Consider the following 26,424-nt stretch of genomic DNA (forward strand, 5'->3'; position numbering starts at 1 on the left):
TGTTTATTAAAGTCTTCGACTTTGGGTCGTAGAAACTCTTAGTTGTGGGTGAGATCAGCTAAGGGAATCAAGTGTGTAGCATCATGTTGGGATCAGAGACGTAGGAGCATAACTGTACCTTGAATCAGTGTGAGATTTATTAAGGTTCAACTACAGTCCATACCGAAGTTAGTTTGAAGTATGCTAGTGTCTGTAGCGGCTTAATACAGTGTGTGTTCAATCTGGACTAGGTCCCGGGGTTTTTCTGCATTTACGGTTTCCTCGTTAACAAAATTATGGTGTTTGTGTTATTTATATTTCCGCATTATATTGTTATCTTTATAATTGAAATATCACAGGTTGTGTGTTAGGTTCAATCAATTAGAATGTACAACCTTTGGTTATTGATTTAAATTGATTGGCACTTGGATATTGGTCTTTGGTACCATCCAAGTTATCTCTCTTTGATAAAGACTCACAGATTTCTATTTGCTTGAGTATAAATCAAATCGAGATTGAGATATAAAACTCTTTGATGTACTTTTATCTAGATTGAGTCTGACTGTCTAGTTGATTCTCTAGAAAGTATATTGGAGTTTGTCCATACAGATTGCTAAGCGAAATATTGGGTGTGGTTGTTAGACCCCCCGCTTTTTCAATTGGTATCAGAGCAGGCAAACACGTTCAAGACCTCAAAAGTCTGTGTTTGTAGCCATCTAACTCTATGGACAAGAGTAGTATCTCTGATAAACGCGTCACCAGAAATAAAAGTTCTGTCTCGTCAAATTCTATTAAAGAGAAAGATTCGTCAATCCTGAATATAGACGAACCTTGTGTTCTGACGAGACTGACAAACACTGACATGTGTCATTCCGAAAAGAGTTTATCTTTATTAATGAACGGGAAACAGCTGAAGAGAGTGAATTGATTCTAAATCTTGTTAGAGTCCAAGCTGATAGATTTAATCATTTTATATAGTGGTTACACCATTTCTCGTCAAAGCAATTTTCAAGATGATTGAAACATATTATGACCTTCGTCACATGGTAAAGATAAACTTGATCGAAGTGAAAAGCATACCAACACATATTTCGAGATATAGATAGGCGAGGTATACTCGGCTCGAAATACCAAATGTGTATAATCCAAGTCTATATATGTAGCATACGAGTTCTTGTCTCAAAGAGTAGGAGATAGAGTAGATAGACTTTTGAGTGAAAGATAAGTTCAAGTCTTCACATACCTTTTTATCGAGAAGTTCCATCGGTTCCTTGAGTAGTTCTTCTTCTTGTATGATGAATCGCCATGAAGTCCTTGAGCTCAACTACACTTTTTATCCTACTCCGAGACTTAGCTATAATATACTAGAAATCAAGACTTATAGTTTTGATCACTAACATTGACAAACATGCTTGAGATAGCAACGCATGCGAGTTCGACCGAGCAATGCTCTAGCACATCCGGAGGTGGATCTTTCACGGATATTACCACTATGGACGTAATATCTGGGGATATGAATTGAATCAATCTTCTGCTCTATGTTGCGTGTAAAAGATGTTTATCATTTTTCTTTAGTATAACTGCAATGCATGTTAATGATTACTCGAAAGTTATAATGATAACCACTAATCCCCCATTTGGGATGATGTGCTCACTCGTTCCCGCTTCAGTTTCAGAAATCAGAAAAAATGGTGCAGTGAAGATATCCATTATCGTAGCTTAGAATGTGGAATCGATCCTTGTAAGAGGTACACCAAGTCGTAGTAATTGGTAACCGATCCTATGACTTGTGCAACCGATTACAAGTAAATACCATAATTATGTGGTAACCGATCCTAGTACCTAGTCGACCAATTTTTGGAAAGCTAGTGTGACCGATCCTGGTACCCACATGGAGGTAAAACCGAAGCTTTGTGTTTTTGTAGAACCATGAAACCCATTAATGGTGATTTGATAGGATAATCAATCACACAGTTCTTCGAAGTCAGATGAACCAATTCTAAACTCGTTTGGAAGTGTGGCAAATCAGTTCCAAGATTGTAAATATGAAAAAGATTACAAAGTAAAGATATCGACATACTTTGAATATGTGCAGTAATTCTTATCTTTTATTGTTCAAAGATATTCCTTAATAACTAAAGGAGAATCCCGGATCGAAATAAATTTAGAATCTTTTAATTAAGGTTTTTAGTTTTTATATTCTTTTAATTTCCAGCAATTAAATTCATATCTTTAGAAAATAAAAATTGGTAATGTGCATTTATTAAGTGGAGATTTTCTACAGCGATTTCGATCAATATTTGGACAAGTGTATTTCCAGGAATTATGAAAACCGATTTTGGCGTTTATTGCATATCTTTGAGAATATTCGGTTTTGGAAATTCCTTAGTGTCCAAACTTCCTTGGTCTATAAATATTGAAGTTTGCATTTCGAGCAAACTGATCCTCAAAGCCAGCAAAAATACCTAGTTGTGTTGTTACTGGTGGACCCGTCTATTCGGAGAGGAAAGTACCCTAATTAGGCGAAATCTCTTACGACTTCTCGTTTTAAATACTTCTTTTGGATTGGGAAGCTCTACGAGTACCGTTGGTAGGAAACTAGATAATTGCAGTTTATTATTAGTTTTCGATTGATTTGATTGACTAACGGTTGTTTAAATTTGATTGCACCTAGTTTGTTTATGCTTGAGAATCTTCTCTTCTAATATAATATTCACTCAAACTACATCGAAGTATCGACGGGGATCTTTAGAACTGTTTGTAGATCTAAAGACATCTTGTGATAATTCATTGTTAACAGAATCCATTTTGTATGTGATTGATCACAAGAGATTCAAGTTGATTGTGTGCAGGTGTTTATTGAAGATCTAAGAAGATTTGAAGATAAAGAAGATTTCTTATTTGAGTTCATAATCTTTGGTGTGCAGAAAACTTGATCGGCTTGGGATACAACTATAATCGGTTTATCTTTGTGATAACCTTGATTGATTAGTTGAGTAGATCAGCATCAATACATTTCTTTGTGGTTAATAGTATTGATTACATAGTCTAAACAATTACTTTGGTGGTTGTTGAATAGATTGATCTAAGAACCTGACGAAGGAGTTTATTGGGATAAACTGAAGAGCCTTTTGTCAAACTCATATCACGTTGTTTGAAAAGAGTTGTTACCGAACAGATTTGTTGTTCCTTTACTATTTGGAATACGAACCAAAGGAATTGTTCCAAGTGCGTGACTTATTGCAAGTTGGAGGCGCATGGATTTGAGGGAACTAGGTGAACTATAGGTTTAGTTGCTTGGTCTCAACTATACGAAGTTGGTTTAGATTATGTATAGCGGCTCAATCCTGGGAGTATTCAATTCTGGACAAGGTCCCGGGATTTTTCTGTATTTTCGGTTTCCTCGTTAACAAAATCTTTATGTGTCTTTTACTTTTCTATTTCCACAATATAATTGTTTTATTATAATTAGAAGTAAAATACACAAACGTTAATTCCTAAATACTTGATAGCAATCCTACTGTGTTTGGTTAAGTCCGAACATATTATCAAGTAATCATACTTCGTTGTTGTATTGTCTCGATCTTGTATCCATAGACAATCACACGAAGTGTGAACCGATTAGTTGTATTGTCTCGAGTTAGTCCATAGACAATCACTTTCGGAGAAAGGACTTATAGGTGGAAAAGTTTTAGATTGAGGTATATTTGGGTACCCTCGTCTTTTCAATAACCAAAGAGATTGGTTGCAAGTAGGAGAAGCTTCCTTTTACTTATCTCGGTATGCCCATAGGGGCAAATTGGCGTAGTACCTCAGTTTGGGAGCATGTTTTGGAAAGAATTGAGCAAAATTTGGCAACTTGGAAGAAGAAGAAGTTAAATAGAGCAGGTAGACTCGTTCTTATTAAGAGTTGTCTTGCTACTTTACCAATTTATTACTTGTTTCTTTTTCACTAACCGGTTAGTGTGGAGAAAGGAATGTTAGTTTATAGGGATCTAGTGAAGGACGAAGAAAGTTAGTTTGGGTGGCTTGGACAAAGATTTGTTTGCCTACGGATAATGTGGGGCTAGGCGAGAAACCTAAGGACAATCAATCGGGCGTTGTCGGTGAAATGGATATGGATGCATTCGAAAAGATAAAATACCCTATGGAAGAAGATTGTGCAAGAGATGTTTGAAAGATATTTTTCTGGAGGTGTCTGAGGTGGTGAATGATAAAGATGTCATTGTAGAATAGATGGTTAGAGGCAACATATGTCAATGTGTTTCTAAGAGATATTTAAATGCTAATGAACAGCTTGAACAAGATCTTCCCAGGCGTGATGTTCGTATCCCAAATCTTTTAGAAAGTGGAGACGAGATGTCTATTAAGGAGAATTTTTAGTACGGCGAAATGATCTGAGACTCTAGCTGGAAAGTTTGAGACCTGCAGTTTCGTGAAGCATTTATGGAAGAACAACATTCCACGGAAGGTCAGTTATATTATTTGGGCTTCTTTTCACAATTTTCTTTAAATTAGCGACATGTTAAGGCATAGAGGAGTGGAGATAGAAAGTGATTTATGTGTTTTCTGTAATTCCGAAAGAGAAACAACAGATCATATGTTCTTGCATTGTCCTGTACGTTTGAGGTATGGAACTATTTCATTAAATCTTTCCGAATTTTGTGGCCAATGTCGAGGCTCTACTTGATTTGTTTGAAGCTTGGATTACGAATGTTTTGATAGGTAGAGATTAATCAGTATGGGGTATTATTATCCACTATGCAATTTGTTGGAGACCGCGGAAAGAATGGAACGTGAGAGTTTTTGGAGCTAGATAGAAGGAGGCAAATTGGATTATTGATCTTATCAAATAACTTGTAGTTGTATGATCTTCTGATTCCGATATTTTTAAGTTTGTGTTTTCCATTCTCATTTGGAGCAATTGAAAGACTTATAATTGTGTAACTCCCTTTGCTTTGTGTAAAGGTTTCTTCTTTTTAATATAGCATTTTTCTTCGAAAAAAATAAGAAGAAATTTCATGTATTTGTTGTCACTTAACTTTTATCTTTTTGAGATTATTCTTTGCTTTTTAGCCTTACATTTAATGTTTAAATGGGAATGATAGAAGAAAAATTGTAGCCATTTGAATTTGATTGTTGCCATGGAAGTTATAGACGGTCGGATCTATTCGGTACCCTAAACCCTTTTCCCCACTGTTCAAAATTCAATTTTCCCATTCAGGTGACATAACAAATCTAACTAGAACACCCTGCCATGGTGGGGAGGGCCGACCGAAGAAAAACGAAACACCGCTGATTGCATAACGCGTTATACATCCTTTTTTTTGGAATGATATATTTAGGCATATACATCATTTTATTAGTTGCAAAAGAAAATTAGTTGATGCATAAACCAAAATATGACTGCATAATGTGTTATGTATTCTTTACGTGGTTTGCATAATTGTGCCTAAAAGGATAAGCACCTCCAATTTTTTCGTAAAAACTTTAAATTTGATATTGTTCTTTGTATTCACTGTGTAGATCTCTTCAAAATCTACCCAACGGGATGAAACTTGTAAAATTCCAAGGCACCGATTTTTGGATATATTATATTCTAGTTTGCTTGCCAATTATCCCCTGAAAAAATATGATACATAAGGAGTTATAGTAATTGGGCTAAAAGGGAGGGGCATTTTTTGTTTTTTAATAACTAACTATTTCCAATCTTTTTTTTCAAATTGCACATTTGCGTTAGGCTTCATTTTACAAAAAAGTGGTCATAAAAGGGACTCATTTCCTTCGGGCCCTCCTATCGGTCGGCCGTAACTCCTACTGGACTTACCCTTAGGCTAAGTCTTATGGGCTAGATTTGACTTCTAGATTAGAGAAAAAGCATTTGTATTCCTATCTTGTCCTCCTCTCTCCAGATATCTCGATGCCAATTAGTAGCGAGATAGTTTCGCTGAACGGTTACGCGCGGAAAAAAAAAATCAACTTTTCGTTGTTTGTTCAGCGCCGGGTGGAATATTCCACGGTATTTGCGCTGTTCCATTCAGCGGAAATTAGAAAAATGTTGTCGCTGAATGATTCAGTGTAGCCTCGCTGTTTGGTTCCGCGACTAGTATACTAAATTAGAATTAACAAAAGACTTAAGGGGTTATTCTAGTGGACGTGGACTGCCAATCTAAATGTTAGACTGGAAAGTCGTTGGATTGGAAGGTCATAAGACTAGTAGCGCGTTTGGATACAAATCTGCTTCTGACTTCTGCTTCTCCAGAAGTCGAAGTTAGAAGCAGAAACCAGAAGCAAAACTATTTTACTTCATAAAAGGTAAACTTTTCAACTTCTAGAAGTCGTTTTAAAATTTGACAGCCAAACTGACTTCTGACTTTTCGATTTCTAAAAATCGAAAAGCTACTTCTGATGTGCTATCCAAACAGGTCTTATACCTCTTTTAATTATATGAAAAATTGGTTAAAAAGACTAAAAGCAATAATTCCTGGGTGAAACAGACGGGTAAGTTTTGATACTGTTTAAATGGACAGGAATCAAAAAAATACTTTTCAATAATCCATTTTGGATATTTCACCCAGAAAAAAAACAAAAAAAATACCAATCACCTAAAATACCCTTTAACCTTTTAAACCCTTTTGTTTCTTTCCTCAGAGGCATATTTTCAGAACTTCTCTACACCAGTAGTAAACATGCAACTCACATTCTCTTTCAAATACAAGCATACTGAGTACATTTCATCCTTGCACTTGTAGTTCCCACCTACAACTGCATTCATACACAAACAATATCTGCAGCTAACATTAAACACCGTCTCATCCTTGCGCTTGTAGTTCCCAGCCGAACTGTACTCTAATCAAACTCAACACCACCGGAGCATCCCTGCATCGTTCAGCTCAACTGCAACCACTTGAGACATCATCTCAGACCAACCAGTACAGCTTCACAACACCAAGCTGCTGCAAACAACCACATTCACTTTCTTGTTTACCTGAGTCAATTAGCAGCAACAATACACTCAATTAGCAGTTCCCCATCTCGGGTATGAGTACTTACCTAACCGTTCACGATGTAACTGTGCAAGCTGCGCTTCAGCAAAACCTAATGTGTCAAGGCAATCATCAAAGGCAGTACGGCTAGCTGGTCTAGAAGGATGTGCTGAGACAGAGGGCGCACACCCAATATCATCCTGCACCAAACCCTTATTAATTTAATAGAAGCCACGAACGTAATAAGTCAAATTTTTAAAATTCACAATGAGCAAGAAAGTAGTATCTCACATGGAAAGTAGAGCAAGCAAAACAATATGAAGATAACAACCCAGCAAAAAAACATCATGAAACGCCAAAAAGATGAGACATTTTCATGTCCAACAACAGTCCACCTGCTTCCACGACCACCATTACTTCATGTCCAAAAATTTATTACTCAAGATATATCAACAATTTATTACTCTAAAGCACCGTCATCCATCTCAAACAATCCATACCACAAGAAGTTGCAATCTAAACAATTTACATCATCACAATTATCTCGAAGAGCTAGTAGAGAAGCAATTTTAATCATTCATTTATACACATTTCCTACAACTACAAATACAATATTATTAATCTTATCTTGTACTTAAGAAGTTGTATTGGCGCGCTTGGTTCATTTGCAGGAAGTACCTGGTTTCATTGTGCATATTGTGATGAAAATCTAGGTATATCGCAATTTAAAACTCGATGAAACTGATTTCATCCTGCATATTCTGATGAAAATAGAGTTATATCATAGTCTACAAATAGATGAAATTGGTTTCCTCCTACATACATTGAAGAAAATACAATTATACTACAGTCTACAACTAGATGAAATTGGTTTCATCCTGAGTATTCTGACAAAATTAAGGTATATCAATATGTAAGTTATATGAAACTGGTTTCCTCATGCATATTTTGCAAAAATACAGTTATATCAAAGTCTACAAATAGATGAATTTGGTTTCTACCTGAGTATTATGACGAAATTTAAGGTACATCAGTGTATAAACTATATGAAACTAGTTTCATCCTGTATATTTTGATGAAAAATACAGTTATATTACAGTCTACACTAGATGAAATTGGTTTCACCCTGAGTATTCTGAAAAAAAATTAAGGTATATCAACGTGTAAACTAGATGAAACTGATTTCATCCTTCCCACCAAATACAACCCAAAAAACCAGTTTCATCCATGTTAAAACTTTGATGAAAAAAATTCCAACTCTATCCAAAACAGGATGAAACCAGTTTCATACAAACAAAATTCAATCAATTTCAATCTAGATTTTACACAAGCTTAACCCAGATGAAACTAGTTATATACAAACAAAATTCAATGAATTTTAAACTGGATTTTACAAAAGTTAAACCAATATGAAACCAGTTTAATCCAAACCAATTTTAATCATGTTTTAAGCTAGATTTGCACATGCCAATGCAATTCGTTCATAAAATAGAATTAAAACAAAATTAGGGTTAGGAGACGTACGTGGATTATCAAGAACTAATCCATATTTCGATTCCCTATTTTGTGAATTAGCCGATTTATAACCTAATTTAGCTTTCCGGAATTATGAGATGATGATGAATTTGGGAAAATTTAATGAAATTAATTAGGGAATTCAAATTTGAAGGTGGAGGAAGACGACGGAGTTGGTTATAGTTGTTGTAAATGTTGGTGGTGGTGGTTGTAGTTACTATGGGTGATGGTGGTGGTGGCGGCTTTGATTACAGTTAATGATGGTGGTGGTGGTGATTGTAATCAATGGTGTGAAGAAATAGAACATCGAGATGGAGGAGAATAGAAGATGTCGACGTGATAGTAGTGGTTTCGATGGTTTTTGGAGATGGCGGAGAAAAGTCAAGATAATATCGAGTTTCTTTGTGATGTGTAGAAGAAAGAAGAATCAGGGTATAATGATCAGTTTCAAATTAACTTATTTTCCCGTTCATTTGACCTAGACAAAATCTTACTCATCCATATTGACCTGGTTTTGAGTGTTTCTGGTCAAATGACCCATTTTCTGTTAATTATATTTTTTTCTCGGTTCATTTTTAATTCTCTTATTTATTTATTTATTTTCATTCGTACAAATGTACAGGACCCAGCTCTTTTTGCCGTAAGCCTGCATGGCAATATGGTCGCCAATTCACCACAGATTCCACTTTGGAACCCTAACCTTAACATGTAGACACATGGATATCATATACAACTTCGTGTGTACCTCACACCCTACACGTACACCCGTTTGGTGTCGACCTTCCTTTGTACGTTTCTTACCATTCAACCTTATCTCATAGATCTAGATATTAGTATCACCTTTTGTTTTCCTCAGAATCAATCAACGGTCTAGTTTGACTGATTACAACCCTCCAGAATCACGTGAAAGCACACGCCAAACTGGTGTTCATTACAATCCCATCATCCCTATCCGATAAACGGTCCAGATCTAAGGATGACATGCAACTCTTTAGGCGCGTGAAGTGTTTCCTTATAAAATTCATTAAAAAAACATTTTGATTTTCGCGCCAATCAAAATATCCCCGCCTAAAATTTTTCCTTAACAGTGGGCTCAAATATTCGAATCTTAGATTTCAAAATCAACCAAATCATCTGAAATGACCAAAATGTTCTCATCCTACCTAATTTCATTCTAATCAAGTAAGAATCTTATGGGTAATTTGGTTATTTGATATACAAAACCTAGGAAAAGGGACAGTTGTCAGACTAATTTACCAAAACACCCTGTTCATTCCCCCGCAAGCTTTTTCATTTCAATTTTTTTAAATCCCCCGCCTCTTGAAATTCAATCTCAACCACTCCTCTCCCTATAAATGCTCTCGCTAGAACCTAATCCCCAAAATCATCTTCAAACCCATCGCCTCCCTTTAAGAAAAAAACCCCTAGTTTCTTCAATCCCCAAAATTTTCTTTCAGAAATCCCCTCCCTAATTTCTTCTTCAAAATGCCTGCAATGATAGAAGAGCCAATCTTAACCCCAAACCCTGACAGATTCTGTATGTTTCCAATTCAATATCCACAAATCTGGGAAATGTATAAAAAAGCAGAAGCATCATTCTGGACAGCAGAAGAAGTAGATCTATCACAAGATCAGCGTCAATGGGAAGCCTTAACCCCAGACGAGCGTCACTTCATTACTCATGTTCTTGCTTTCTTCGCTGCTTCAGATGGAATCGTGCTTGAAAATCTGGCGGGCCGTTTCATGAAAGAAGTCCAAATCTCTGAAGCCCGAGCCTTTTACGGTTTTCAGATCGCCATCGAGAACATTCATTCCGAGATGTACAGTCTGTTATTAGAATCTTACATCAAAGATTCAAACGAGAAGAATCGATTATTTCGTGCAATTGAGACCGTTCCTTGTGTGAAGCGAAAGGCGGATTGGGCATTAAAATGGATCGACGGTTCAGAGACTTTCGCAGAACGAATCATAGCCTTTGCTTGTGTCGAAGGAATCTTCTTTTCAGGTAGTTTTTGTGCGATATTTTGGTTAAAGAAACGTGGTTTAATGCCTGGTTTAACTTTCTCGAACGAGTTGATCTCGCGAGATGAAGGTTTACACTGTGATTTTGCTTGTATGCTGTACGGGCTATTGAAACAAAAGTTAAGTGAAGAGAAAGTCAAAGGAATCATTGCAGATGCGGTTGTGATTGAAAGAGAGTTCGTTTGTGATGCTTTGCCTTGTGCTTTAGTTGGAATGAACGGTGATTTGATGAGTCAGTACATCGAATTTGTTGCTGATCGCTTGCTCGAAGCCCTTGGATATAGCAAACTATATAACGTTTCTAATCCGTTCGATTGGATGGAACTCATCTCTTTACAAGGGAAGACCAATTTCTTCGAGAAGCGTGTTGGAGAGTATCAGAAGGCATCTGTTATGTCCAGTTTGAATATCAACGGTGGTGATACTCATGTATTTAAGTTAGATGAAGATTTTTAATTGTATTGATATCGTAAGTCAAGGAATTGATCTTATTTTTATTTAATGGTTAGGGTTGGTTTATGTTTAGGTAAAGTCGGTAGTACTAGATCATATGGTTGCTTATGTTTTTCTACTTTTAGTTTTTCCTTTCCAACATTGCTATCTGTTTGCGGGTTGAGTTTTAAATAAAATTAAGTTTGTAATTATCTTTCGTCTGACTCTCATGACTCAAATTGCATCTTCTCGTATCTGGCTTCTGAATCAGACTCAAAGCAAACACTCCTTTATGTAAACGGCGATAAGATTTAAAGTTTGTGGTACACTGAATATAGGCGCACATTAGAAACTGTGAGTCTGTGAACCTTATTCCTTGTTGCTTGGTTATACAACGCCGGCGAGACTATTGTGCGCATACCAGTGACGATGATGAATTCTGGAAGAACAAGTGAAGTTGTTCAGAATGGAGGAATGTTAAGCAAAGAACAGCTGATTTATTTGTTCAGTCGTTTTTCTTATCTCACATCCCAGCCTGGTAATTTATGTTTTCTCAATTTTACCCCTTAATAATGGTGGATTTTTTTTTTCATTTCTCAAGTAAATTTGGTTAGGTTTTGTTGTTGTAGATGTGAAGAAAAGGATTTCAGATGCTGTGAAAGATAAACAGGTTTCATCGTTGTTCCCTTTTATGATATTTAGTGGCAGGATTATTACTTAAATTAGAAATACATCCCTGGTGGTGGTTTCACAGTTGCTGCTGGAATGCATTGTATTTCAAATCTGTGGCGGTGGTTTTCTTGTGTTTCTTACATGTTTACTGAGTGACTGCATTTTAGTGTACTTAGCATTTTAGTGTAAATAATAAGAATTTGGGTTGATTTGTATATTGAAATGTCTATACTGCTGGTATCTATGCAGGAAGCAGTTGCTATTACCACAGCCATCCAAGAAGAAATACTTAATGATATGGGTGTTGGTGAGTTACTCCATGCTTATTTGCCTATTTGTTCATAGAATACTGTCTGAATAAGTTTACTCTGGACAAACCTTACTATAAGTGAATGATTGAACGATGATTATCATGGAATATGATTCTTATTAGTCGGATGTGTGTTTACTTTTCAACCTTAGGACTTGTAATTCTGTTGCTCATGAGCTTGCACTCCGGGCTAAAACAAACAATTCCTCTATGTACTGGTCTGTTCCTCCAATTTGGCTTCTGCCAAGTGTTGAGGGGGATCATTAGCCTTGTTGAAGGCTGTTGCTTCAAAATAAAAAAATATATAATTGTTATTAGTGGAATATGTGAGAATTTTTAGTCGCCTTTGGTTTCTGATGTCATAGACTAAATGTGCTGAGTTGAATTATAGTTTCAGAGATACTATCTTTTATCCAGCATGGATTTGAGGAATTGAACTTCTATTTTGCATGGTTTTTGCAACTTCAGATCCAAGGTTTGGCATTGCTTGTTTGGGAAAAGTAAACCATGTTTATGAGAATGACCAGGATTTGATGATCAAGTTTTATGGTTTTGTTGCAAAGTAAGTTTCTTTTTCTCACCTTTTTAGTTTTTGAATTATGTTATCAATGACATGTAGTTGGTGAACTTTGAAGGTTGCATTATATCTTATACACAGTGCCCTTCGTTAAACATGACCCAAATGAAAAGAATACTGCATATTTATGTAGCCAACATATCTTTAGCACATTTCGCTGCCTAAATTCACATTCAATTACCGTCTTGTTTGATTGTTTGGTGATTTGCTTAATCCTTTTTCTGGTGAGGTTTGTAAGATATTAATAGCTATAGCCTAGATATCTTTATTAGTCTATGACTCTATTTTAATGTACAGTTGTAGCTAGATATCTCTACTTGAGCTTGTTTCGTGCTAAATCAACTTTTCCTCCAGATGCAATTCATTTTGGTGTTTATGCCTCTATATTGAAACTAATGCTTCTGTTGGTTGTTAATGCCATCAAATTATAGGGAAGAAATTGTTTGTGATGAAGCTGAGCTTGAACCTGATGAATTGGCCGAGAAAATGCATTTCCAACACAAGCTACAAGAACAGGTTGATTTTTCACCAGGTTTGTATTTGCTCAAACATAGATACTGAAATGAAAATGTCAATTTGCTGCAGCAATTACAGATGCTGAAGCATATGCGCAAATTTCACCCAGACGACCAGTCTGAGATTCTTGAAAAGGTAATCAACACAATTAAGCTCAGGATTACTTTATTTTCAACATAGCTGTACGCTTTAAGTACTGCTCTTAAACATTTGAGTTTTATCGCTCCATGATACATTGTCGTTGTTACTTATTTTCTTAAGTCAGGGAGTTGTTATTTGGGGATATTTTTGGTGGCTTTTCCCCCTCAAGATTATTCTCTCATTTCCGTTTGTTTTCGTCTGCTATTTTCCATGACAGCTGCGCAAGCAGATGGAGAATGCAAAATTTGATAACAATGCAGCAGTTCTTACATCGAGCCAGATTCAGGAGATCATTAGAAAGAAAGCATTGTTACCCTTCACTAACGCTAGGTAGCTAGCTACCTCTCAGTAGGGGACCTGTTTATTCTATCTGCAAAATTTTCCTCTTTATCCATTTTAGGATTTATCTACCTTTAAGGTGATCTTCTTGCAACTGTAACAGTGCAACAATGGTCACAATCATAAGCCACTGTGACTTTGCAAAATTACTTCCATTGTCAAGGATAATGCAATGTTGTATTTTTATTCATGTATGTGGTCTAGCCATGCAATATAAGTTTGAACAAGAGTCGCAGAATAAAGAAGGAATTATCCAGAATCCAGTGTACAAAGATAGGAAGAGGTCTCATCAAGGGAAAAGAGGAAATTGTGCAAGGATGCCGTTAGACACATTCATAAACAAGCAAAGGAACCTCAGTTTCCAGACAACAATTAAAATAGCATACCAAGTTCAAAACAAGAACAAGCTCAGAAGCAACATGCATATACACATGAAACCTCATATAGGGGATTCTCAAAACACTAGAGGGGCTTATCTAGGATTCTTAGTGACTAGTTAGTTGGTCAGGGGTGCCCTAAGACAATATCAAATGTCTAAAGTTACCCTCCATCAAATATAAACCTAATAACTAAAACAAAAAACTAAATTCTATTTCACTTCTTTTTCTCCTCTTCCTCTCCTCGACCGATTGTGGAAACCATTTCATCGACTTCGACAAACCTCAATTACCGTTGTCTAACTACATGTTTTTCTCCTCTTCAACTGAATTATTTTAGATTCGACACGCATCTTTCTTTCCTCTTTGTTTGTGCTTGAAATGGGTTATTGGTTGAAATCAGCGAGAATACTAGAATGACTTTTCGTGGACCATGCTTTTTCGGGGGACCATTAAATTATTAGGCCAACCGTTGTTTAATGATAAGGGATGTTCTCGTGAGAATGACTAAATTGTCCTTTTACTTAATTATTATTATTTTTTAATATTTTTGATATGTTTTTATTTTAATGTTTTTATTAGGTACAGTTTGGTTCGGTTAGTGTTTTTTTTTCCTAGACGAACGCCAATTTGCTCTTCGTATGCGAACTTTTGTATCTAACACCAGTTATTGTGTTCGGTTAAGTCGATTTTTTTCTCTTAACCGAACTTTAGCCTGGAAGAAAAAAAGTGTTGAGTTCGGTCAAGTCGATTTTTTTTCTTTTAGCTAAACTTTTCTCTAAAAACCTATGTGTTGAGTTCGGTTATGTCGTAATTTTTTTCTCCTACCTAAACTTTTCCCTGAAAACATATTATTGAGTTCGGTTACGTCGCAATTTTTTTTAACCAAACTTTTCTCTAAAAACCTATATATTGAGTTCGAGTACGCCAAATTTTTTTTCTCCTAACCACACTTTTGTTTAAAAACCTAAATATTGAGTTCGTTACGTCGCAAATTTTTCTCCTAAACGAACTTTCTTCAAATTACTTTTAAATTACTTCCATTAAATTCGGTTAAGAAAAAGAAAATTAGTCGAACTTGGTTACGAAAAAAATTAGCCTAGCAAAACCTTATAAAAAAATTTAAAAACATTCCAAGAAATTAATTTAAATTTTTTAAAATTTAAAACAAATGAATAAAAAATAATAATTAAAATATTATAAGGATATTTTGGCATTAACTAAAATATGAGGATAAGGGGTGTTGAACTTTACTTCATAATGACCTACAAAAAATAAAAGAATTGTTCCCTTCAAAAATTTCATGGTCCCCGAAAAATCATTCAAAAACTAGGGCTACAAATTCACTTATGGTTAGGTGTTCTTAGTTTCCTAACTATAAACTTGCGATTAGGAAACTAAAAATTCCTAATCCTAATCAAACTTGTTAGGTTTGTAACCATAAATAGATTTATTATTGGGTTCGACTCTCATAAAACTTAACCATAAAAAAAAAACTCCTGATTTAAAACATTTTCGGATTTTTTTAAAATTGATTTATGGTTAGGTTTTATTTTAAATAAACCAACCGTAATTTTGCTATGGTTGGTTTTCTTTATTTTTAACTAACCATATAAAAGTTCAGAGGTGTATATGTGTGAGATCAAGCTTTATAGTAGGTGCTGATGTACTAGTAGATTATCGTCCAGATAACAATTATTTGTCCTTAATTTCCTTATAAGTTTTTCATATGTTCTTCTTCTCCATCACGATGACTAAATTTGTAGTTCAAGGTACTGCTTAGGGATGAACGCCCTTGCATACACATGTTCTTGGATCACTCCAACTTGCTAGGAATTTGTGTTGTAAAAGGCGTTGGACGAGGCGAGGCGATGAGTTTTAAGTTAGTGCTTAAGCGCTCCCTAGACGCCAAAAGCGCCAAAGGCGCCCAGAACAAAAGAAGAAAAAAAATTAGTCACAGTTTGGCGCCTGGGCGCTGGGCATGTACTTAGTGGGCCTTTGGAGCTTAAGCGCCAAAGGCGCAGCCTTTTACAACATAGCCAGGAATAGTGGTAAGTCCACTTACTCCCTTTATTTGGATTTCTGTCCTGTTGATTTTTATTATTGATTGAAAAGTTTATTGGGAAGAAATATTGTTCTTTAAAAGGTGTTGATTTGTCAATAATGCCACCATTTCGAATATGATCGATATGCTGGAGTATAAGTTTTCCTTGTTGCTTAATATCTATGCATTATACAGGAAGAGACTTTTGTTGATCCCATGTAGAAATCAGAGGTACCAAAAATTGACCTACATAATGAGTTACGATAGGGTTGCATATAAGGGTCTCGACAAAACCTAATAAGTTACATGTAGAAATTGACATATATAATAAGTTACAGTTGGCTACGGAAAACCAAAAACCCAACCGTAATTGGTTTATGATTGAGTTTTCCCCAATTTTCCCAGTTACGGTTAGGAGTTTCTCATCACCTAACTGTAAATTAATTTTATGGTTGGACGCGAAAGAAAAAACCAAATCGTAAACCGGTCTGAAAAGCTAAATTTTTTAATCTTTAATTGGTTGAATCACGATCTCCATCACGAGGTATATAAAATTTAGTTTCTCTATCATATAAGGATTCACCCACCTTAAATTTCTCACCAATATTACTCATTTTGCCCAAATATCTCTCGATTTTTCTTCAACTTTTTCGTCCCACTAAAACATCACAATTAATCTGTTTTTTCTTCACTAACTATAATTTTTTTTATTAATCTAATCTATTAGATAATTAATTAGTTACCACTAATTAAACAAGCATAGTTTAGCCATTATAAAAATATTTTGGATATGGGGTTTTCGATTTTACTAACTGGTGACCCTATTTTGTTTTACTCGAGCAGCCACTCTAGTGTTTTCACTAGCCTCCATATGATCATGTTTCATACATATATTTCGCAGATATCAATCGTGCGCTGGAGCGATGTTATGCATATATCATGCTTACACTGGACCGTATGCTGCTCAGAAGCAACATACATATACGTAGAAGTTCGTGAGTTAAGCAGCTGATAAAGTGGAGCGACTTTGCTGGCATTTTACATCAATTGAAATGGACCAAGAGTCAGAAAAAATAAATCTGGTTCTTGATTTATACGATTCACAAAGAGGGATATCAAACCTTTCGTGATACCAATCTAGAGATTCAATGGTAGAATTTTTTTGTTTTATATGGATTGGAATCCAATGTATCAATCATGTTGATTGGTGCATGTCATTCTTTGTTGTTCCAATTTCGCAGGAGCCAAGCTAGTCTTCTCCATACTTCGACGTTGTTAAGAATAGTTATTTAGAATTTTTCGGATGACTTAACGGGGTTCGGCTTTACTTCAATGGAAATAGAACAAAGCATTCCCAAGACTACTTGTTAGTCATATTAATAAGTGGGCTTAATCAGGAAGTTGGTGCTAGGAAAATTAGTTATATTATCTTCTATATACTTGGTATCCCTTTATTTGAGAAGGAGTCTTTGTCCCAGCTGTAATGGTGACCATGCCTTACACTGCACCAATGCTGTGGGATTTAAATTTCGTCATGACTTAGTCAGATATGCCTTTGCAGATATTTGTCATAAAGCCGAGGTTGCTGCTAGGAAAGAGGTTTCTTTGGGGTTCTTGTCTGATAACTACACTGCATTGCTTCCTTCTGACATTTTGGTTTACAATTTGGAGAACAGAAAAGATACGTATTTTGATGTCACTGGTGTTTCACCTTTCACAGATAGTAGCCCTTTTACACCTGGTCGTGCTATTACCAATGCCATTCTACGTAAACGCAAAAAATATATTGACAAATATACTGCGCATGGATATGGTTTTGGACCTTTTGGTATCTTGGCCTTTATTACACTTGGGGATCTTAGAGAAGACGTTATAACCTTTTTGAAGAGATTGAAAAATTGACTTGATAGTCATGATACTCATTCTAGAATATGTAGTTTTCTTTTTCATAGAATTGGAATTGCTATCCAAAAGGATCTTGATGCTCAGCTTGTAGCCAGGTACCCGTCAACTTTTGTAATTTGTTTTCTTATAATAAACTAATAATTAATAAATAAATAAGTATGGACGGTAAGATACATTGTTATCTCAACCTTTCATGATAACACTAGACATGTTGATGGTGAAAACCAGAAATGGTGAAATAACAAAAAATATAAGGTTAAGACAACAATGTATATGTAGTTTTAAGAGTAATTAACAACTAACAAGACACTCGTGCGAAGCATACGAATACTAATAATAATTGAAAATATTCACCTACCTTACCTACTTGTATCAGCATGTGTAAATATCCCCCCATAAGCTCAAGTTAGGTGGAACAACAATGTTGAGCCTGGACTTCCAAATATGGGACCATACAATCCTTTCACAAAGATATTAGCTACCTGATCCAAATTAGAAACATATAACACATCTAAAGTTTTGGATTGGACATGTTTCATCTCGGAATAAAGAAAAAAAATTAAATTCTAATGAAAATGAAATCAAGTTGTTTGCAACTGTTACTTTGAAGATTGAGGACTTTTATTTTTGGTTTCCGATCTTTGTGATTTTTCTTGTACACTTTGAAAAAGCGGGGGTCTAACAACACCACCTAATATTTCTCTTAGGAATTTGTATGGAAAAACTCGAATATACTTTTAAGAGAATCAACAAGACTCAATCAACTAAAAGTACATCAACGAGTTTATATCTCTCTCTTGATTTGATTTCCTCAAATAGAAACTACGAGTACTAATCAAATACAAGGAATAACTTGGATGGTACCAAAGACCAATACCAAGGATCAATCAATAACAATCAACAACCAAAGGTTGGATTACTCTAATTGATGATCTAAACGCACAACCTGTATTATTTCAATTATAAAGGTAAAACAATATAATGCGGAAATTGAAGTAACATAGACACCAGAAATTTTGTTAACGAGGAAACCGCAAATGCAGAAAACCCCAGGGACCTAGTCCATATTGAACACACACTGTATTAAGCCGCTGCAGACACTAGCTTACTCCAAGCTAACTTCGGACTGGACTGTAGTTGAACCCCAATCAGTCTCCCACTTATCCAAGGTAAAGTTGTACTCCCTACGCCTATGATCCCAGCAGGATACTGCGCACTTGATTCCCTTAGCTGATCTCACCCACAACTAAGAGTTGTTACGACCTAAAATCGCAGGCTTTGATAATAAATAAATCCGTCTCGCACAAACAAGTCTATCAAAGGATCAATATGTCTCCCACAGATAAACCCTAAAAGGTTTTGTTCCGTCTTTTGATAATAATCAAGGTGAACAGGAACCAATTGATAATCCGGTCTTATATTCCCGAAGAACAACCTAGAGTTATCAATCACCTGACAACAATCTTAATCGTATGGTTGCTAAACAAGATGTTGCGGATTCACAAACAATGAGACGAAGATGTTTGTGACTATTTTTTATATCTTGCCTATCGGAGATATTAATCTCAATACAATCAATCTGATTGTACTCGTACGATAGAAGATGCAAGATCAGATCACACAACTACGATAAAAGTAGTATCGGTCTGGCTTCACAATCCCAATGAAGTCTTTAAGTCTTTAACCTGGTTTTAGAAGAAGAAAACCAAAGGTTAAAGGATAAACGACTCTAGCACGCAAACTAGTATCACACGTGAAGTGTGGGGATTAGTTTTGCACAATACTAGATGTCTCCTTTATATAGTCTTTCAAATCAGGGTTTCGCCTTGGTCACAAAGCAAACAATATCCGTCGTTAGATGAAAACCTGATTTAGATTCAAGATAATATTTCTCAACCGTTAGAACAAAAACTTAGCTTGTTATACACAAATGAAATGCACGCTTCTATGTTTGTTAACCGTACCCAAACGTGTACATTGTTGGTTCAACAATAGTTAACCAAAAGGTTAGCCATATGAGCATTTCATACCAACCATATTCTTCTTCACCATAACTAGTTCAAATGACTCAATTGAACTAGTTAGAGAGTTGTTCAATTGCAAGGAAATCTTATGTACTACACAAGACACAATTGAAGCAAATATGATTTGATTCACTCGAATTGGTTCATGAACTTTATAGCCACAGTTTGCAAATTGCTTTCCTTAGTCTTTATAAGTTTAAGTTCAGAAATCATCTTCAGATATATAACCTTCTTATATTCGCACACTAGGTTCGCGGACTTAAGCAACCGGGCAAAGTTTACAAACTCCAGCAGAAAATCTCGGCAAAGACTTTCCACCGGTTCGCGGACTGGTACTCACGCAACAAGTTTGTCAACTCCAGCAGAATTTCTCGAGATGAGAAGTTCGGCAGTTCGCGGACTGAGTTCGCGGACTTGGTAACAAGCCATTCTTCCGGTTTATCTTGATCAACAAAGTTCGCAAACTTTGGTTCAAGGGATATGACTTATGCACATATGTGTTTCCACAACAATACTTATGTCCATCATTGGTTATGTAATCTAAAATCTCATTCCAACCATTGAAACATTCTTAGAGGACGTTATATAGTTGCTAACCATTTCTCGTCAAAGCAATTTTCAAAGTGATTGAAACATATCATGACTTTCGTCACTAGGTAAAGATAAACATGGTCGAAGAAAAACGCATACCAACACATATTTCGAGATATAGATAGGCGAGGTATACTCGGATCGAAATACCAAATGTGTATAATCTAAGTCTATATATAACATACGACTTTTTGTCTCAAGAAGTAGGACATAGAGTAGATAGACTTTTGAGTGACAAATAAGTTTAAGTCTTCACATACCTTTTTGTCGAGAAGTTCCACCGGTTCCTTGAGTAGTTTTTCTTCTTGTAATATGAATCGCCATGAAGTCCTTGAGCTCAACTACACTTTCTATCCTAGTCCGAGACTTAGCTATAGTAGACTAGAAATCAAGACTTATAGTTTTGATCACTAACATTGACAAACATGCTTGAGATAGGAACGCATGCGAGTTCGACCGAGCAATGCTCTAACAATCTCCCCCTTTGTCAATTTTAGTGACAAAACTATCAATACATATGGAATACAAAAAAGATAAAGAAACTTTAGTAGCTCCTATTCCACATGTCTAATCTTCAACATTCCTCGAAATCTTCGTCATTTCCAAGTACTCCAATGATCCCAAAGGTTGGAAGTTTAGCATCACCATTGTTAAAGATCTGTAGCTATAACAATGAGAAAGCATCAGTCTCGATCATTGTTATACAGTGTCATGGTATTATTACACAGTGTCAAAGTCCAATTGTATCACAACTTCAACAATAATACTATGGTGATATGTATCACTCCCCCTTAGTCAATACTCCATCTCACATGGAAATCACTCCCCCTTACATAACTATCCGAAAACCATATGTATTTGTAGTGTGAACTACATACTAATTCTCCCCCTTTTTGTCAATAAAATTGGTAAAGGTACAAGAACGGGATCATAATGAAATTTCCGTAAGAGACATTTCATGACTAAAAGAAAATATATACCATCTAATTTAGATGCAATCATATATCCGAAGCTAATAGCATTCATCAAGGAGTTTAAAGATACAAGATAACCCCTTTAAAATTCCACAGCCGCACACCCCTCAAGATATGACCATTAAGCACAAGTTCAAAAGAACTCTCCCCCATTTGATGTCATTCCCAAGGGAACAACAAGAGCGACCTTAATTTCAAAAGAAAAGAAGGATTTTGATTGGACACCAAAAACCATGAGAATGATTTTCTATATCCAAAAACTCAATCAAATTAATCACAAGTAAACCCGTGATTAATTTAATCGGAATACGCAATCAAATTAAACACAGAAGTGATCAACTTAATTGATTATGCTCGACATAAGAGAACTTACGGAGCATACGATTAACATAACCATTAGAAAATGAATAGGATAGTTGTTCATATACTCAACAAAAGAGGAATCTTACGGAGTATGAAAATACTCATCTAGTTTAATTACAAGAGAACCCATAATTAATCTAATTGGAATACACAACCAAAATAATTGCAAAAGTAATCAATTTAATTTTCAATTGTTTTGCTCGACATAAAAAGATTAATGGAGCAATAACTAAATAACCAAACAAGATGATTAATTTAGTTCAAGAATGCTCAACATAAAGTACCTTACGGAACAACCAACAAAGTTAATCAAAAATTAATCAACTTGGTTGTGTCGTGCTCAACATAAGACACATTACGGAGCCTCACAGTATTATATAAAATATGGATCAGTGAAGATCAATACTGTGGAATACAAAAGGATTCATTCTATCTTCCATCACTATGTGCATAACGATATTTAATAGACATAATCCTTGAACACAAAATATTTTAACCTATCTTCCATCAAAGAATTGACAATATAGGCTTAAATTGTGTATATGCTATTCATCCTTAAATTAATACATGAATACCGATCATGAACGACTTTACTTTTGACAAAATATGGGACAACATAGTTCACGGGCGTAAACACCAATATCCCATAACAAATTGCAATATAACAAATTATAAAGATTAAATACTGCAAACCATCATCCTCCAAATATTTTTAGAATTTAAACCAATAAACCTAAAAAAGAACAAGAAGATGAAAAATAATAGCTATGTGTAGTCAAAATCATTGTTATTCAAGCATTAGTTATTCTTCCAACTAAACCAAAAAGAAGACATATTAGGCAACAATATCTTTGAGAATTTCCTTATCATTCCCGAACTCCTTGTCGTCAACAACCATCAGAATATAAGGTTCGTGGAGGAAGGAGTCAATATCAACAAACCGTCTTGGCTGATGATGTCGAACCAGGGCCTTTTGAATTTCCAAAGATCTTAAAACGCAAGCCTTTATTTCACTAATCTCCTTTCTTACTTCCTTCAACTCATCGAGAACATCGGAAAACTTCTGAGAGTAAGAAGGGACAAACCTTGGATTTCTTGTATTCCTCCTCTTTCTTTTCAAGGAAGGAGTTACTGGAGATTTCTCTTTTTCCTTGATTGATGGCTTAACAATCATATTGACATATTTTCCATCCAAAGACATGATGCTTAGAGAACAGTTATAAACAACTGGTTTTTGTGAGTGGAATTCACAATCTCATCAAGCAGTATAAAAGATATCAGTGAGGAAAAATGAATGTAGGGTTAGCAACCTTTAAACAGGTTCGTGGACGCCCAATTCTAAACCCTATAAAGAGTAGAATTGTCGATAATAACCCTTTACTTTAATTGATAGACAGGAAACACAATCCTAAGAAAAAAAAAACTTTTCCTAAAGCCTGAGCAGTACACAATCTTATCTCTTTTTGATCAGGCACATGAGACAAGATTTACCAAACAACACAATTAATTTGTGCTGTGGTGAACAACAATTTGTCCACCATTTTCCTCTTGAGAGGAATCCTCAGACTTCTGTCTATCAAAGTTTGACCATACCTTCTTCTCTAATGGTCTTATTTTGTCTTTGGAAACCAACTTCTTAGACGAAGATAAAATCCTACATACCTCATCAGTCTTCTGAGCAAGTTTAAGCTTCCTTGCCAATCGATTTGATCTTCGTTGAAGTTTGTTGGCGTGCCTCACTTGATGTTTGTACTTGTAACATCTTGATAGTTCATGGCCCTTCTGAGAACAAAACGAGCACGTCAAACTTGGATAGTATTCAAGCATATGTGGTGTGAAAGCAACCAGATACATAGTAGATCCTGAAACATTATAACCAGAGTTTCCAAAGGATGGGTCAATTGATTCTTCCAGCTTGATTGGATTATCTTCTTCACGGAAACCATCAAGGTTGATATATCTATTGCTATAATTATCAAAATCAATGTTTTCACATAGAAGGCCAACACTTGATTTCCTATCTTCATCAGAATCATAGATCCCAGACATCTCATCAAGTGTTATAGCAAGACCTTTGTTCCCTGTGTATTTTCTACGATTTGGGCACTCGTTTGCAAAATGACCAAAACCTTTACACTTAAAGCACTGTGGCATATCCTCGTCATCAGCCTCGTCAGCACCCCTGTTTTTAGGAGGAACGCGATTGTGAGATTTATCTAACGACCTAGATTTGTCTCTTGAAAATCGTTTACTTCTCTTCAATAGAAGATCCCTAAACTGTCTTGTGATCAAGGAGACTGATTTGTCAAGATCTTCATCCGAAAAATCACCCTCAGACTGATCATCCTCAGAGACATAATCACTTTTACTTTTATCAAGTAACTTAGTGTTCTTCTGTGCTTTAAAGGAAACATCCTTTCCGATTTTGGATGTATGCTCATGATCAAAGATCTTTAGCTTTCCAACCAATGTATTTCTGGAAATATTATCAAGGTTATTTCCCTCAACGATGGCATGCTTCTTAAAATCGTATCTAGGTGGCAGCGATTTGAGAATTTTTATCACAATGTCCTTTTCAGGAAAAGTCTTACCCAATGCAAAAGATTCATTAACAATTTTAGACACTCTGTGATTAAACTCATCAAATGTATCTTCATCTGCCATACGAAGGTTCTCCCAATCGGAATTAAGGTTTTGAAGCCTAGCTTCCTTTTCACTGGAGTTTCCTTCAAATACGGTTTCTAAGATATCCCAAGCATCTTTAGACCTAGTGCAATTTGACACATGGTGCTGAAGATTTGGGGTAATGGCATGTATGATGGAATTCAAACCGTCGGAATTTTGCTTTGCAGCAAGTATCTCGGCAGGATTATATTCACCAATATTCTTGGGAACGTTTACATCTCCAACTGCTACAACGGGAGCATCATAGCCATTAACAACATATACCCATGATTGAAAATCACGCGCTTGAAGAAAAGCTCGCATATCAATTTTCCACCATAAGTAATTAGATCCATCGAAGACTGGTGCTATGTTAATAGAGATAACACCTCTGTCCATAGAGTCAGATCGCTACAAACACAGACTTGTAAGGTCTTGAACGTGTTTGCCTGCTCTGATACCAATTGAAAAAGCGGGGGTCTAACAACACCACCCAATATTTCTCTTAGCAATCTGTACGTACAAACTCGAATATACTTTTAAGAGAATCAACAAGACTCAATCAATTAAAAGTACATCAACGAGTTTATATCTCCCTCTCTTGATTTGATTTCCTCAAACAGAAACTGCGAGTACTAATCAAATACAAGGAATAACTTGGATGGTACCAAAGACCAATATCAAAGGATCAATTAATGACAATCAAAAACCAAAGGTTGGATTACTCTAATTGATGATCTAAACGCACAACTTGTATTATTTCAATTATAAAGATAAAGCAATATAATGCGGAAATTGAAATAACACAGACACCAGAAATTTTGTTAACGAGGAAATCGCAAATGCAGAAAAACCCCGGGACCTAGTCCAGATTAAACACACACTGTATTAAGCAACTACAGACACTATCATACTCCAAGCTAACTTCGGACTGGACTGTAGTTGAACCCCAATCAGTCTCCCACTGATCCAAGGTACAGTTTTACTCCCTACGCCTCTGATCCCAGCAATATACTGCGCACTTGATTCCCTTAGCTGATTTCACCCACAACTAAGAGTTGCTACGACCCAAAATCGTAGGCTTTGACAATAAACAAATATGTCTCACACAGACAAGTCTATCAAAGTATCAATCTGTCTCCCACAGAAAAACCCTAGAGTTTTTGTTCTGTCTTTTGATAATAATCAAGGTGAACAAGAACCAATTGATAATCCGGTCTTATATTCCCGAAGAACAGCCTAGATAAATCAATCACCTGACAACAATCTTAATCGCATGGTAGCGAAACAAGATGTTGCGGAATCACAAACAACGAGACGAAGATGTTTGTGACTAATTTTTTATATTTCCTATCGGAGATATTAATCTCAAGCCAATCAATCTGATTGTACTCGTACGATAGAAGATGCAAGATCAGATCACACAACTACGATAAAAGTAGTATCGGTCTGGCTTCACAATTCCAATGAAGTCTTTAAGTCGTTAACCTGGTTTTAGAAGAATAAAACCAAAGGTTAAAGGAGAAACGACTCTAGCGCGCAAACTAGTATCACACGTGAAGTGTGGGTATTAGTTTTGCACAATACTAGATGTCTCCTTTATATATTCTTTCAAATCAAGGTTTCGCCTTTGTCACAAAGCAAACAATATCTATCGTTAGATGAAAACCTGATTTAGATTCAAGCTAATATTTCTCAACCGTTAGATCGAAAAATTAGCTTGTTATACACAAATGAAATGCACGCTTCTATGTTTGTTAACCGTACCCAAACGTGTACATTGCTGGTTCAACAATAGTTAACCAAAAGGTTAGGCATATGAGCATTTCATACCAACCATATTCTTCTTCACCATAACTAGTTCAAATGACTCAATTGAATTAGTTAGAGAGTTGTTCAATTGCAAGGAAATCTTATGTACTACACAAGACACAATTGAAGCAAAAATGATTTGATTCACTCGAATCGGTTCATAAACTTTATAGCCACGGTT

The 26,424-nt window shown here is 35.7% G+C and overlaps 2 protein-coding genes across 3 annotated transcripts; both read left to right on the top strand.

Annotated features, from left to right (window-relative positions):
- Positions 1-9,848: 9,848 nt before the first annotated feature.
- Positions 9,849-11,146, top strand: LOC113276634 (ribonucleoside-diphosphate reductase small chain). Its single transcript, XM_026526259.1, has one exon. It carries the CDS (start codon positions 9,966-9,968, stop codon positions 10,956-10,958), a length of 993 nt encoding a protein of 330 aa, XP_026382044.1. The 5' UTR covers positions 9,849-9,965; the 3' UTR covers positions 10,959-11,146.
- Positions 11,147-11,311: 165 nt separating this feature from the next.
- Positions 11,312-13,748, top strand: LOC113276635. 2 transcript variants are annotated; one of them, XM_026526260.1, is made up of 7 exons: positions 11,312-11,472; positions 11,549-11,604; positions 11,856-11,913; positions 12,385-12,478; positions 12,925-13,009; positions 13,079-13,144; positions 13,368-13,748. In XM_026526260.1, the coding sequence occupies exons 1-7, from the start codon at positions 11,364-11,366 to the stop codon at positions 13,482-13,484; spliced, it is 585 nt and encodes a 194-aa protein (XP_026382045.1). In that variant the 5' UTR covers positions 11,312-11,363; the 3' UTR covers positions 13,485-13,748. The 2 variants fall into 2 exon arrangements, with proteins under 2 accessions (XP_026382045.1, XP_026382046.1); XM_026526261.1 differs by having other exon boundaries at positions 11,564-11,604.
- The last annotated feature ends 12,676 nt before the right edge of the window (positions 13,749-26,424 follow it).

This window comes from Papaver somniferum, chromosome 4 (genome assembly GCF_003573695.1).
Source record: "Papaver somniferum cultivar HN1 chromosome 4, ASM357369v1, whole genome shotgun sequence".
Taxonomy (NCBI): domain Eukaryota; kingdom Viridiplantae; phylum Streptophyta; class Magnoliopsida; order Ranunculales; family Papaveraceae; genus Papaver; species Papaver somniferum.